This window comes from Typopeltis vanoorti, chromosome 12 (assembly GCF_054136105.1).
Source record: "Typopeltis vanoorti isolate ZY-2024b chromosome 12, IOZ_Tvanoo_1.0, whole genome shotgun sequence".
NCBI classification, from domain to species: domain Eukaryota; kingdom Metazoa; phylum Arthropoda; class Arachnida; order Uropygi; family Thelyphonidae; genus Typopeltis; species Typopeltis vanoorti.
In genome coordinates this window covers 106839938-106852192 of record NC_143560.1, presented here as the reverse complement: position 1 = coordinate 106852192, position 12255 = coordinate 106839938, and the positions used below count along the sequence as shown (strand labels likewise).

At 34.6% G+C, this 12255-nt stretch overlaps 1 protein-coding gene across 2 annotated transcripts in view; it reads right to left on the bottom strand.

Annotated features, from left to right (window-relative positions):
* The window catches only part of LOC150101113 (all-trans retinoic acid-induced differentiation factor-like), a 131050-nt gene that overhangs the window by 84416 nt on the left and 34379 nt on the right, over positions 1-12255 (bottom strand). For both annotated transcript variants that reach the window (XM_090401363.1, XM_090401362.1), the window contains exon 3: positions 10841-10909. In XM_090401363.1, the coding sequence (XP_090257489.1) occupies positions 10841-10909 (69 nt within the window). The remainder of the gene's footprint in view (positions 1-10840; positions 10910-12255) is intronic.

Below are 12255 nucleotides of genomic sequence, written 5' to 3'. Positions count from 1 at the left end.
ATACACTCGCCGATATTTACAATTTGCCCTGGCCAGACCTTATAGGAGAAGTGATCGCTGCCCAAGCGTCCATATATTTCTCTCGTATTGGTCCATTTTGAAAAAGTTTCACTTTCCTGACAGCTGTTTCTCCTATAAGGTCTGGCTAAGGCAACTCATAAATATCGGCAAGTGTATTCCAATAAGCTCTCTGGTCAAATTTCATACAAAACTTTTATAGTTTCTATATTCAGCTTTGAAATAATGCTGGATTTAATATCCACTTAATTTTTATAAATTTGCATCGCCAAAGTGAAGCCTTTTGGTTCTTTATTTTAGTGAATATTATTTCATATATTTCAGCACTTGGCTAGCAGAGACAGAACAAGAGGTTATCCCTGGAAACTAGCAAAGGGTGTGAGGACTAGATTTTTTGCTTGAAGAGTGGTGAATGAAAATGAATTGCCAATCTGTTATGAGTGCTTTGTAAGTACTGCATTCAAGGAGAGGTGTGATAGAACTATATGGATAGTATGGGTCTCCCACAATGAGTCGTGCTCCATGGAGATTCTTGTGCAATAATAATAAAACAATACATTTTCACTGTCTTTAAGTTTAAAATACTTTTAAAATTTCAAACCATCTTACTTATTTTAAAACCAGTGTTCCCAGCTTTAAAGTCAATTAGGATTCCTGTCTCAAGAATTCCCAGGACATTTTCATATCCTTTTTGAGTCCTGAGAAAAACAATGAGACCTGAGACCATTCGTAAATTTAAATTTAAAATAGAAATGCATTGAATTTATTATAATTTTTAATTTTAGCAAAATGAAATCTCATTTCAAAAGAAGGACTGAGGAAAATACAGAATCTTCAAAATGAAATAAGGCTGATCAATCAATTTTAAACTTTTGTAAAACAAAAAAAATTAATGAGATTGTATCTAGATTGGCTACGGAACATGCAATTTCAATTTGAGCAATTACAAGTAGTTCTTTTATTATAATCAATTATAATAAAATTGATTATAATCAATTTTATTATAATCAATCTTCTTTTATATAATCAATTCCAAAGCAGAATTACGTATTACTAAAGAAGTGGTCAGATATCTGAAAGTTAATTCTGGACCTCCATGAACATAAAAAAAAAAAAGAAGTGCAAATATCAAAAATTAAAGAATTCACAGAATTGGATCACTGTTTTAGTCTTACTTCAGATCACAGGATTAAGTGCTGGAAATAAGATATTTCAGTACTGTCGTTCATTGAGATGATGTAAATTTTTTTAACTTAGGATTAGTTATTATATACCCAGAAAAATACTCATCAATTGCTAACCAACACCCTTAAATTAAAAATATCGTGGACTTAAAAATGCAATAATTTGGAATAAATTTTTTTTTTGGGGGGGGGGGGGGAACATATTATGGCTGTAACAACAAATGGAGCATGAATGATTCAGAAATTTGGACATGAAAACTTACTCTGCCTTAATCATGCTTGCCATTCATTTTGCTAGCAGTTTGTTGATGCATATTATAAACATATAATACATATATATATTTTTTTAAATATCAGATCCACACACAACAGACCACAAGACCTACACAGCATATTAGCACTGTGGGGGGGGGCAAGAAAAGAAGAAGAAAGGAGAAATTTGTTCACATTTTGTTTGAATAGCTGAAGATTGTATTCTTGGAGGAAGGCAGAGTGGTGGAGACTGTTCTAAAGAGCAGAAGTAGATGGAATGAAAGAGGAAACAGTTAAGTTGGTTTGGCGAGTTTCATGATGGGCTGCAAAAGGGTGTAGGTTAGCAGTGGCTCTTGTTCTAAAGAATTTGGAGGAAAGTGGAGGAATAATAGTAGCCAATTCAGCAGAGCACTGTCCATGAGGCAGAAACCGAATATCTGTGAGAGAGGGATTGAAGTGGATATGTGAGAGAAGAGATCATTAATTAGACAGATTGCCTTCTTCTCGACAGAATCAAGCAATCTTAGAGAAGATTTTGGGCACTATTTTTGGAGCAATATTCCATGGATGGGTGGATTTGGGATTTGTATAGAGTTAGCAACTGTGAAAGTATGAAGTAGTGTCTTATGCTAAAAAGTACACCAAAGTTTTTTTTTTTTTTTTGTTGCCAGCTGCAGAAACTGTGGTGTTTCTACAAGGAAAGATGGGAGGTGTAGGTCAACCAAGAAGGGAAATCTAATCTTGCTTGGAAATCTCAATATTATTAAAGCAATGGGGAAGGGATACAAGCTCTTTCTTGAAAGAGATAAACAGGACTGAGTTTTGATGGCAAAAATATTTTGGGAAAATTTGGAGAAAAGAGCAAAGCTAATAATAATGGCAAATTACTGTTGGATTTCTGTTCAGGACATGGACTGCTTATTACTAACACCATGTTTCAACATAAAAATGTGCACAAATTCACATGGAGAGAAGAAGCAAGGAATAAGAAAAGTCTCATTGACTATGTTATTGTTCATAGTGATGTTTTCTCCCTGGTGCAGGACACCAGAGTGTACAGAGGATTTGAAATTGGAAGTGATCACTATTTAGTCTTGAGCAGGATAAAATTGAATTTCATATTGAAAAGAATAACATGTAAGAAAGTTTTAAAGCGAATAAAAGTTGCGCAGCTCTGATGTGAACTGTAGACTAAAATACACAAACATGATTGAAGAAAAAATGAAAGAGTTTGAGAACAGGAACCAAACCTTGGAGGTTCATTGGCAAGCCTTGAAGAAAATCCTGATTGATTCAGCTAGAGAGGCATGTGTTGAAGTTGTCTGCAAGGATAGAAAAATTAGATGGTGGAGACAGGAAGTTAAAGAGGCAGGGAAGGAAAAGAAGAAAACATATCAAAAGTTCCTGGCAAATAAGTCAGCTTATGCTCAGAGAGAATACAGAGACAAATGTAAGAAAGCTAAACACTGTGTAAAACTAGCTAAACAAAAGTCATGGGAGGACTTTGGCAAGAACATAGAAAATAAATATCAAGAAGGTGGTATGATATTCTGGAGGTTGTTGAAGAAGCTTAGAAATGGAGGAAAGAGTGCTGTAAAAGGAGTTAGAGATGATGAAGGTGACATGAAAACGGGAGAAAAAGATATCCTTGAAGTATGGAGTAATTACCTTGAAAAACTGCTAAATGGAACAAGCAGTGATGACAGCACAGTGGTAAAAAACACTCAACAGGCATACAGTCAGGAATACATATCCATACCTGAAGTAGAAAAAGCCATCAAAGGCTTGAAATCTGGAAAGGCAGCACGAGTAGATGATATTCGACCAGAAATGCTGAAGTATGGTAATATAAAAGTCTTACAGTGGCTGCACTGCACAGTTCAGAAAGCCTAGACAGGAAGAGGAATTCCCAATGATTGGAGTAGAGCTCTAATAGTACCCATATATAAAAAGGGATATAAAACTGAATGTGAGAATTACAGAGGTATTTCCCTACTGAGTGTTCCTGGTAAAATATATGCAAATATACTTGAAAAACGGTTGAGAAGAATTGTGGAAGAAAAGCTTGGTGAAGAGCAAGCTGGATTCAGGCTGTCAGGATCAGATCTTCACTTACGACAAATAGTTGAGAAAGCATGGGAATATAACAAAGAACTGTATTTAAGTTTTGTCGATCTGGAAAAGGCATATGACAAGGTGCCAAGAGAGAAGCTATTTAATATGCTATAGTTATATGGTGTCAATGGGGCATTATATCAAGCAATACTTAGTCTTTATTTGAGTTGTAAGTCAGCAGTTAGAATTGAAGGAAGTACAGGAAGATGGTGTAATGTTAAATCTGATGTGAGACAAGGACGTACATTATCCCCTCTGTTATTCATTACAGTCCAACACAATTTTTGGTGACTTTTATATGAGACTTGTTTTTTACTAATTTGGGTGCACTGATTTCAAATATCAAACCCATTTTTCTCTATCATGTCAAGTTTTTCCTCTATGGCATTTTCTTTTTGCTAATTTGTAAGTTTTTGATAGTTTTAAGGAGGCAGTACTATTTAGAGGATCAAAAAAATCGATTTTTTAATATTATTTTCTGAAAGTATGTACTTTTAAAAATCTGTTCCTAACTTTTTATCAAGAAATTCGAAAAATTCCCGAAGATATAGCTTATTATTCAAAGCGGTGCGCAGATCAGAATCAGAGCGCTCCCTGCTCTCGCTTGTTAGTAAACAAATAAATGCGTAAGAACCTGCAACGGCATGTACTGGCGCTTTGAATGCAAGAGAGGCCGATAATTAGATACATAACTACTTAACAATATTCATTAAAAATTACAAGAATATTTATTAAAAAAAATAACAATTTTACTTACACATGAGTTTCAGGGAATAAATTTTTGCTTGTAGCAATTTCTGCTGTGTGTTCTGTTTTGGCAATCCCTTTGAATACTCCAACAGTATTCGGCCATCATGTGACAATCCCATCTTCCTTGGTACCGATCTTCCATAGTTTTTAAGTCTTGATGAAATCTTTCGCCTTGTTCATCGCTTACAGCACCTAAATTCTCAGGAAATCTATTGATAACTGTATAGGAAATGAAGCTTTATGCTCATGTTGCAACCCAGGCGCTGGAAATTTTCAAGCAGAAATTTTCAAACAAAAAAAGCCTGCAATTACAAAGATCTAGTGGAAATGCAGGCTTTTTTTTGTTTCCAAGAAAATTATTCACAACCATCGTAAATGAAATCCAGGCCTCTTTCTTCTTATTTTTTTCTTATTCTTCTTATTATAACCAGAAGTCTGAACTAAACAAAAATAACAATCATCTACGTGATTTTTTGGTTCACGGGAAATCATTGTAATGCCAAAAGCTAATTTTTGCCGTTTTCCCTTGCTCCACCGTCGTAAATTTTCTACACATGACTTACACACATTATTTGGAGCCCATGAATTGTCCTGATCTGCAAGTTTTACGTCAAAGTATGCAAAGTACACTTTCTTAATGAAATCAGTGATATTTGTCCTTTGACTGGGAACAGTAAAGCTGCCACAAATGTAGCAGAGGGAATCTACACTATTGACACATTTTCGAGTAGTAGACATGATGTATTTTCTTCACTGCCGACTAACATGCAATTAACAAAACAAAAAAAAAAAAAGAGACTTTATTGAAATGTTATAAACACTCATCATATTTTCACGATCAATTAACGATTGACTGATTTCGATCGTTCTTTGTCTGCTACGATGCATATAGCATTTATTTGTTTTAGGCAGTTGTCATCGCCTACTTTTCATCACCTAAATGTATTAAGTCGGTTATCGGCCTCTCTCGCATTCAAAGCGCCAGTACATACCGTTGCAGGTTTTTACGCATTTATTCGTTTACTAACAAGCGAGAGCGGTGAGCGCTCCAATTCTGATCTGCGCACCGCTTTGAATAATTGGCTATATCTTCGGGAATTTTTCGAATTTCTTGATAAAAAGTTAGCAACAGATTTTTAAAAGTATATACTTTCAGAAAATAATATTAAAAAATCGATTTTTTTGATCCTCTAAATAGTACTGCCTCCTTAAAACTATCAAAAACTTACAAATTAGCAAAAAGAAAATGCCATAGAGGAAAAACCTGATGTGATAGAGAAAAATGGGTTTGATATTTGAAATCAGCGCACCCAAATTAATAAAAAACAAGTGTCAGATCATAATCAGCAGAAAAAAATTTTTTTTTGTTGGCCAGTGTTATCTATATGTATCACATTATAAAGGAAAGTGGTATTAAGCATGATATCAGAATTGGAGATGTTAATGTCAGCTCTTTGCTTTATGCGGATGATGTTATACTTATCAATAAATCTGCTACAAGTCTGCAAGATTCACTGACTAAATTGAATAACTGTTGGAATAAATATGGTATGAAAGTCAGCAATAAAAAGACAAAGACAATGAAAATAGGCAGAATCACTGAAAATGTCAACTGTGTTGTGAATGGAGAACCTGTTGAACAAGTAAAACATTTCAGCTACTTAGGCATGATTTTCACTGAAGATGGTAAATTAAATATAGAAATAGACAACAGAATAAACAAAGCTGGTGTGGTAGGATTATGGAATAAGAGAGAAATTAGTCGGAACACTAAATTAGCTGTATACAAGATAGTGTTCAAACCAGTTTTAACTTATGGATCTGAGAGCTGGGTCAGAAGTAAAACACTTGACCAAAGACTAGAGACCGCAGATATGAGAGTTCTGAGAAAGATTAGAGGCATGAACAGATGGCATCAATGGCAATATCATATTAAAAACGAAGATATTAGGAAAGAACTTGATATTGTCAGCATCCAGGAATGCATTAACAAAGCTAATCTTAGGTGGTATGGTCACTTAAACAGAATGGGCGAGGAAAGATTAGGAAAACAAGCGTTCTCTGCCAGGTTGGCAAGAAAACGACCCACAAGAAGACCAAGATATAGTAGGTGGATTGATACGGTACACAGTGCCTTAGACGATAGAAATATAAGATCTGATAATGTTGGAGTCTTGATAAGTAACAGACTGATTTGGAGGAAAATTGTAGATAGGAAGTTAGTGATGATGTAAATTTTTCATGTAGTACATTCATATCCTGTACACCCCTTGAGGGTATATGGCAGGAATTTGATGATGATGAAGTCTAAGAGGTTGTCCTTGCCTCATTTGGATACAGCTAGGAGATCAGCATTCAGGCCACTGTTCATGGTGGATTTTGAGGATTCTAATACTTGAGAACTTCAAGGTTTATCAAATGAAATGGAGTGCACTATCATCAGCAAAGCTATGGATAGGATAGGACTGCAAGTCTGTGACAGCAGCTCATTTATATACAAGAGGAAGAGAATAGTGAAAGAATCGAACACTGGGGTACTCCTGCATTATTGGGGAAATCTGAGGAAAGGAAACCATCCACCATGACATGTAGCGAGCAACAAGTGAGAATATTGGTGATCCAGTTGCAGAGTGTGAAAGACAGATCATAGGATAGCAGTTTGCTAAGTAGGCCATGTGCCAAATCCAAGGAAATGCCTTTGAGATGTCAAGGGCAACCACGTGAGTTTCTCCAAATATTTCATAGCTTGAATCCAGAGGTGAATGGTGAAAGCAAGATCAACTGTAGATCGTGAGTGGCAAAATTCATACTGCTGATCACTGATTAGTTGATAGGTGTCTAGGTGGTTCAAGAATTGGTTGTTGATGACTTCCATAATTTTAGACAGAACAGAAGCAAGAGCAATTGGAGAATAATTTATTGGTTGATTTTTATCACCTTTATTTGGGATGGGCTAGTTGTGGGCCGTTTTCCATGAAGTTGAATAGGAGAAATTAAATAGTCGATACAGGATAGATGTTAGTTCTGTGACACAATATTTTAATACAGTACGTGGGATATTGTCAGGACCAGATCCCTTGTTTGTGTTCAGGTCATTAAGAATTGTTTCTTTTACAGTTGTTGTGAGCTGCAGTATAGGCAGAGTGAGCAGTTGGAGTTATGATCTTGAGCCAATCATGGTATGACAAGGTTTTTCTTTAACTGTATTGCCACACTTTTTTGAGAACCAAGGCATGGATGGCTGAGAATTTGAAATGGAATAAGGAATGAATACCCTCATTCCTGTGAGGATAATTTCTGTTATTCAGTCTGAGCAGGTGTCTGGATCAAAAGAACTGAAACAGTAGTCAGACCATGGGAAGGAGGAATAGAAGTGATGGAGGATGTTCCATTTGGCATCCCTAACAGTACCAAAAAATACGAGCCTGAGAACTGGTGGGTGAAGGTTGTCCTGTGGCAAAAGAGACTTGTATGAGGTTGTGATCTGAGTTACCAAGAAAAGAACTGATATCCACAGTATACTTGAAAGGGGAGCTTGCTAGGAGGAGATCAAGTGTGTTGACAAATTGGAGGGGTTGATTCAGGTATTCTGGTAGGGAGATTGATGATGTGTGATAGATCATTGCTAATGGCAAACACCTCGGCATCCCTCTTTTTGATCAGTGAAACTGGATGGGCAATGTTGAGGTCCCCAAGAAGGATGATCTTACAAAAGTTGAGCTTGAGAGAGAGAGAGAGAGAGAGTTGAGGAGGTCAGAGTGGTTGATGGAGAGTGATAGAGAAAGCATATGAAAAGGGCAAGTTGATTTGATGGGGAAATTTTGAGCCAAAGCAGATCAAACAGTAAGGATTTGAGGTTTTGCAATCTTTAGCATGGAACGTTGGTTCTGATGAATGCACAAGTGCTGCTCTTGTTGCAGAAAGAATTGTGTAATGTGTAGTTTGGGAAGTTGAGATGGACAATGGTTGTTCAGGTTGTCAGTTGGGGTTCTGATAGGAATAATAATTCTGGTTTAGATGACTGTAGTGGTGGTGCACATCATTTATATTGCTGTTTAGGCCACTGATGTTGGTGAATCAGATGCAGAAACTTTTTTTTGATAAGAATTAATGTTGGTGGGTTGTTTGGTGGGGTTGGATTTTTTGAACTATTTTTGGTGGGAGAATTTTTGTAATCCACAGTAAAATTTCATTTCTGTGGGTTGTGATCCATTGTATGTGGTGAGAAAGAGATACAAAGGACGTGGGACATGTAGTGAGTAGTGACACTCACAAACATACTGCCTACATAGAGGGAACCCAATCTCTGTTCATACATGGCCTCAATGGTTACCTCCTGAAGCCACTGTATTTGGTCTCCCTCAAAGTTACGAACTGGCAAAATACATGGCTGCAGGATTTGATGCTGGCTGATCAGGAAGCCTCCATATTTGTTACTAACCAGCAGCCAGCCTGCAGAACCTCGAATGGAGGAGAGTATGGGCCCCCACAGTGTGATTGGTATGTCTGACTCTTTGTTTTCATGAGCAAAATTGTATAGTTTTGGGAAGTTCTGGGACTTGAGTCTCAAGTCCCAGGAAAAGAAAAACAGCCAAGACTCAGAAAGCCTAGTAATAATGTTTGACATTGCCATTTTTACAGCATCAGTGGGAAGAGGACTGGCAATGACAGTGGTTCAACATGGTATTCACAAGTTCTAAACTTTAAAGCTACTGAGATTAAAAAAAAAAAAAAAAAAAAAAAAAAAGAAGAAGCAATATTATCACTTCTGCTTAAGATTCTGATATTCTGTCATCAAATAAAAACAATTTTAGAAACAAATAACTTCAGATGATAGAATCATAGATTATGGTTAACTAGTCTGTAGCTAGTCAGGATATAAGTTCTAGATACTAGTAAAGCAGTATTCAGACTAGCAATGATAATGATAGTGACACAACATGGCATTCACAAAGTTCTAAACTTTAGAAAACAAGTTGATTTGGGTACTGCAATTAAAAAACTTCAGTTTTATGTGGGTGCTTGCAATACAAGGAAAACTCATGCCAAATATTTTATAAGGCTTTGTAAACATCATGGTGCACTATTACTACTACTACTGTAACCGTTTAAAACAACTGTGTTTAAAAGTTAAGGTTGAATATATATTCATAAAATATATAAATATCCTAGCATGAGGCATTAATCTTTAAAAAAGTGAAGTGATTATCATTCTGCAGTCTGCTCATGAAAGTTTTAAAATCTCAGTAAATGCAGATACTCTAGATTTCTGCATGATCTCAGAGCAAAATCAGTGAAAAACAGTACTGTGAAGTCAGCAGAACCCTAAAGAACAATAATTAAAAGATAAATATGTGAAAACATTGGAAGTTTTCCCACTTGGTTATAACTATAAATTAAAGATACCAAGAAATTACATACTTGGTTTAATCCTTTATCCAAGTGTAGCAAAGAAAGTCTGCATCTGAAGTATTTTCAGGACTGGGGTAACTCGTATATAGGAGCTAATGACTTCATTATGGAATACTAAGGCAAGTAATGTGAAGTCATTAGCTTCTATATATGAGTTGCCCCAGTCCTGAAAATACTTTAGGTGCAAATTTTGTTTGCTTATACTTGGATAAAGGATTAAACCAAGTATGTAATTTCTTGGTATCTTAATTTATAAATATGTGAAATATTTGTAAACTGTGTATTAAGTAATGCTATACCAAGTTAAATCATGCTGAGGATCATATATGTATTATATGTGCATGTTTTTCTACCGCAACTATTTTCTTTACAAACATAAAAGAAAAGCTGGAAATATTCACAAAAGGCTGTTGTTATTTGAAATATAATATATTATGCTAATTATTCCTGTATGTAGTTTCAGTCCTAATGAGAAGAAATTTTGAAACAATGTTTACATCACTTTACAAATGATATATGTGCAAACAATGTGCAATATATAACAGAGCAAAAACTGAAGAACTTCAGTTTATATTAATTTAGATATGTCAGGAATATCTGTATTGTACTTTATCATAGAATTTACAGATAGAGGAAAAAATATTGTAACCTAAAGCAACTACATCTTCATATTTCCAAAGAGAGATACTCACTAGAACTCTGGAATATATATTTACATTACTATTACCTATTATCAGAACTATACATAGGTGACCTCATATATATACTTTCTATAATCAACTCTCACTATACATATACATGTTCGACAATCAACTCTCACTATAGCAAACCACTATAACAAAACTATTCACTATAATAAAGTGCTGAAAAGTTCCAGTTGAGGTCCAATAAGATATAATAACATGTTAAAAGAAATTCACTATAATAAACTAGTCGACTGTATATTCCAACATATATTAAAAAAATATTGCTAGATGTGACAACCTACTGTTAAAAATTCATTTTTATCATTTCAGTAATTAATAAAAAAAGTTTAACAAATTATGTTCTTGAACTTTTACACTAATAAAATACAATAAAAAAATAATAAATAAATATAGTTTACTCACAGCACCATGAGGTATGTGTAATTCTTCAATATATCTAATGAATTTATACTGCAGTTATTTAAATCCAACCTATAAAAACATATTTATAAAATATCTCAGTAAAAGTAAAATATATATTTTCAAGTGAGTACTTAATGCAGTTTATAACTTCAAGATAACGTTTTAAAGGTTTAAAACACATTATTTATCAGCAAGAAAAATGACATTTAAATAACACTGCATTGTAAATTTAAAGCATTAATGCTTAAATTAACAATGTAATGTAATTTAAATATTATCTAATTATTCAGTAATAAATATTCAATATTTATTGAAATACAAATGAAGATTGAAATAATAATAATAATTTGATATACAATAATGATTTGATGTTTTCTGATTGTCTAGTTTGATAATGATTTCATTAAACATGCAGATCAAAATAAATTATTTGTTCCTCAATGTGGGACATGAAAAGAACCACTTTAACATGTTCTTAAGGTACACATGCTGGGAATGCAGCTGATGTCAGATTTAATACCATACTTGACAAGAAATTACATTATTGTTTTAATCTTTACCCAAGTGAGAGCAAATAAAGTTTGTGCATGAGTATCTTCATAAGTGGTCTATAGTCAAGAAGCTAATGAGAAGCAACTTCTGTTCAGTAGCCTTGGCTGCTATGCAAAAAAAAAAAAACTTGAAAAGCAACAAGATGGTTTAGGAATGATTCATGCATAGCAGATGAGCTGACCAACACAGAATTGAATTCTGCTAAGGAAGAGAGAGTGAGGCAGTCCGCTTGCTCGATTTTCCATAATGATATCCATGATGTAGTACATGGTTGCCCATGCAAAAAAGTTGATATTACAAAGAAAATCTCTCCTGAATAAAATGTCAGTTTCCCATTTAAATAGTAAGAAGAGGGAAGGTGAGCAGACAGTTAAGTCAATCACAGTGAATGCTCGAGTAGACATGTAAGAAAAATGTTGTTTACTGCAGTGGTGTAGCTAGAGCTTTTGCTGTCTGGGATGGTCCCCGAGTTTGCCACCCTCTCAATATACACCAAAAATACTACAAAAAGTCAAAACGATATAGGGAAATAAATTAAAACACTACGTTTATTTTTGAAGTAAAACTTTAATTTCAACATTCTAAAATGTTATTTTTCTTGCTTTTCTCTTAACAAAATCATCGATGACATTGCCGAAGACTATTTCATAGTAATGCAGGTAATTCTTAATCAGTTTTATTTAGAAAAACTCCTCTTACAACTAGCAACACTTACAGCATTGTGAGGAAAATTTGCAGTAGTATTACAATATTTGGAAATGAGTTCTTCGAGACTGTATTTTAGAATTAACTGTAAAAGTTCAAAAAGATTTAAAGTGCTGCCTGGGGTGGACCCCCCCCCCCAGCTATGCCTCTGGTTTACT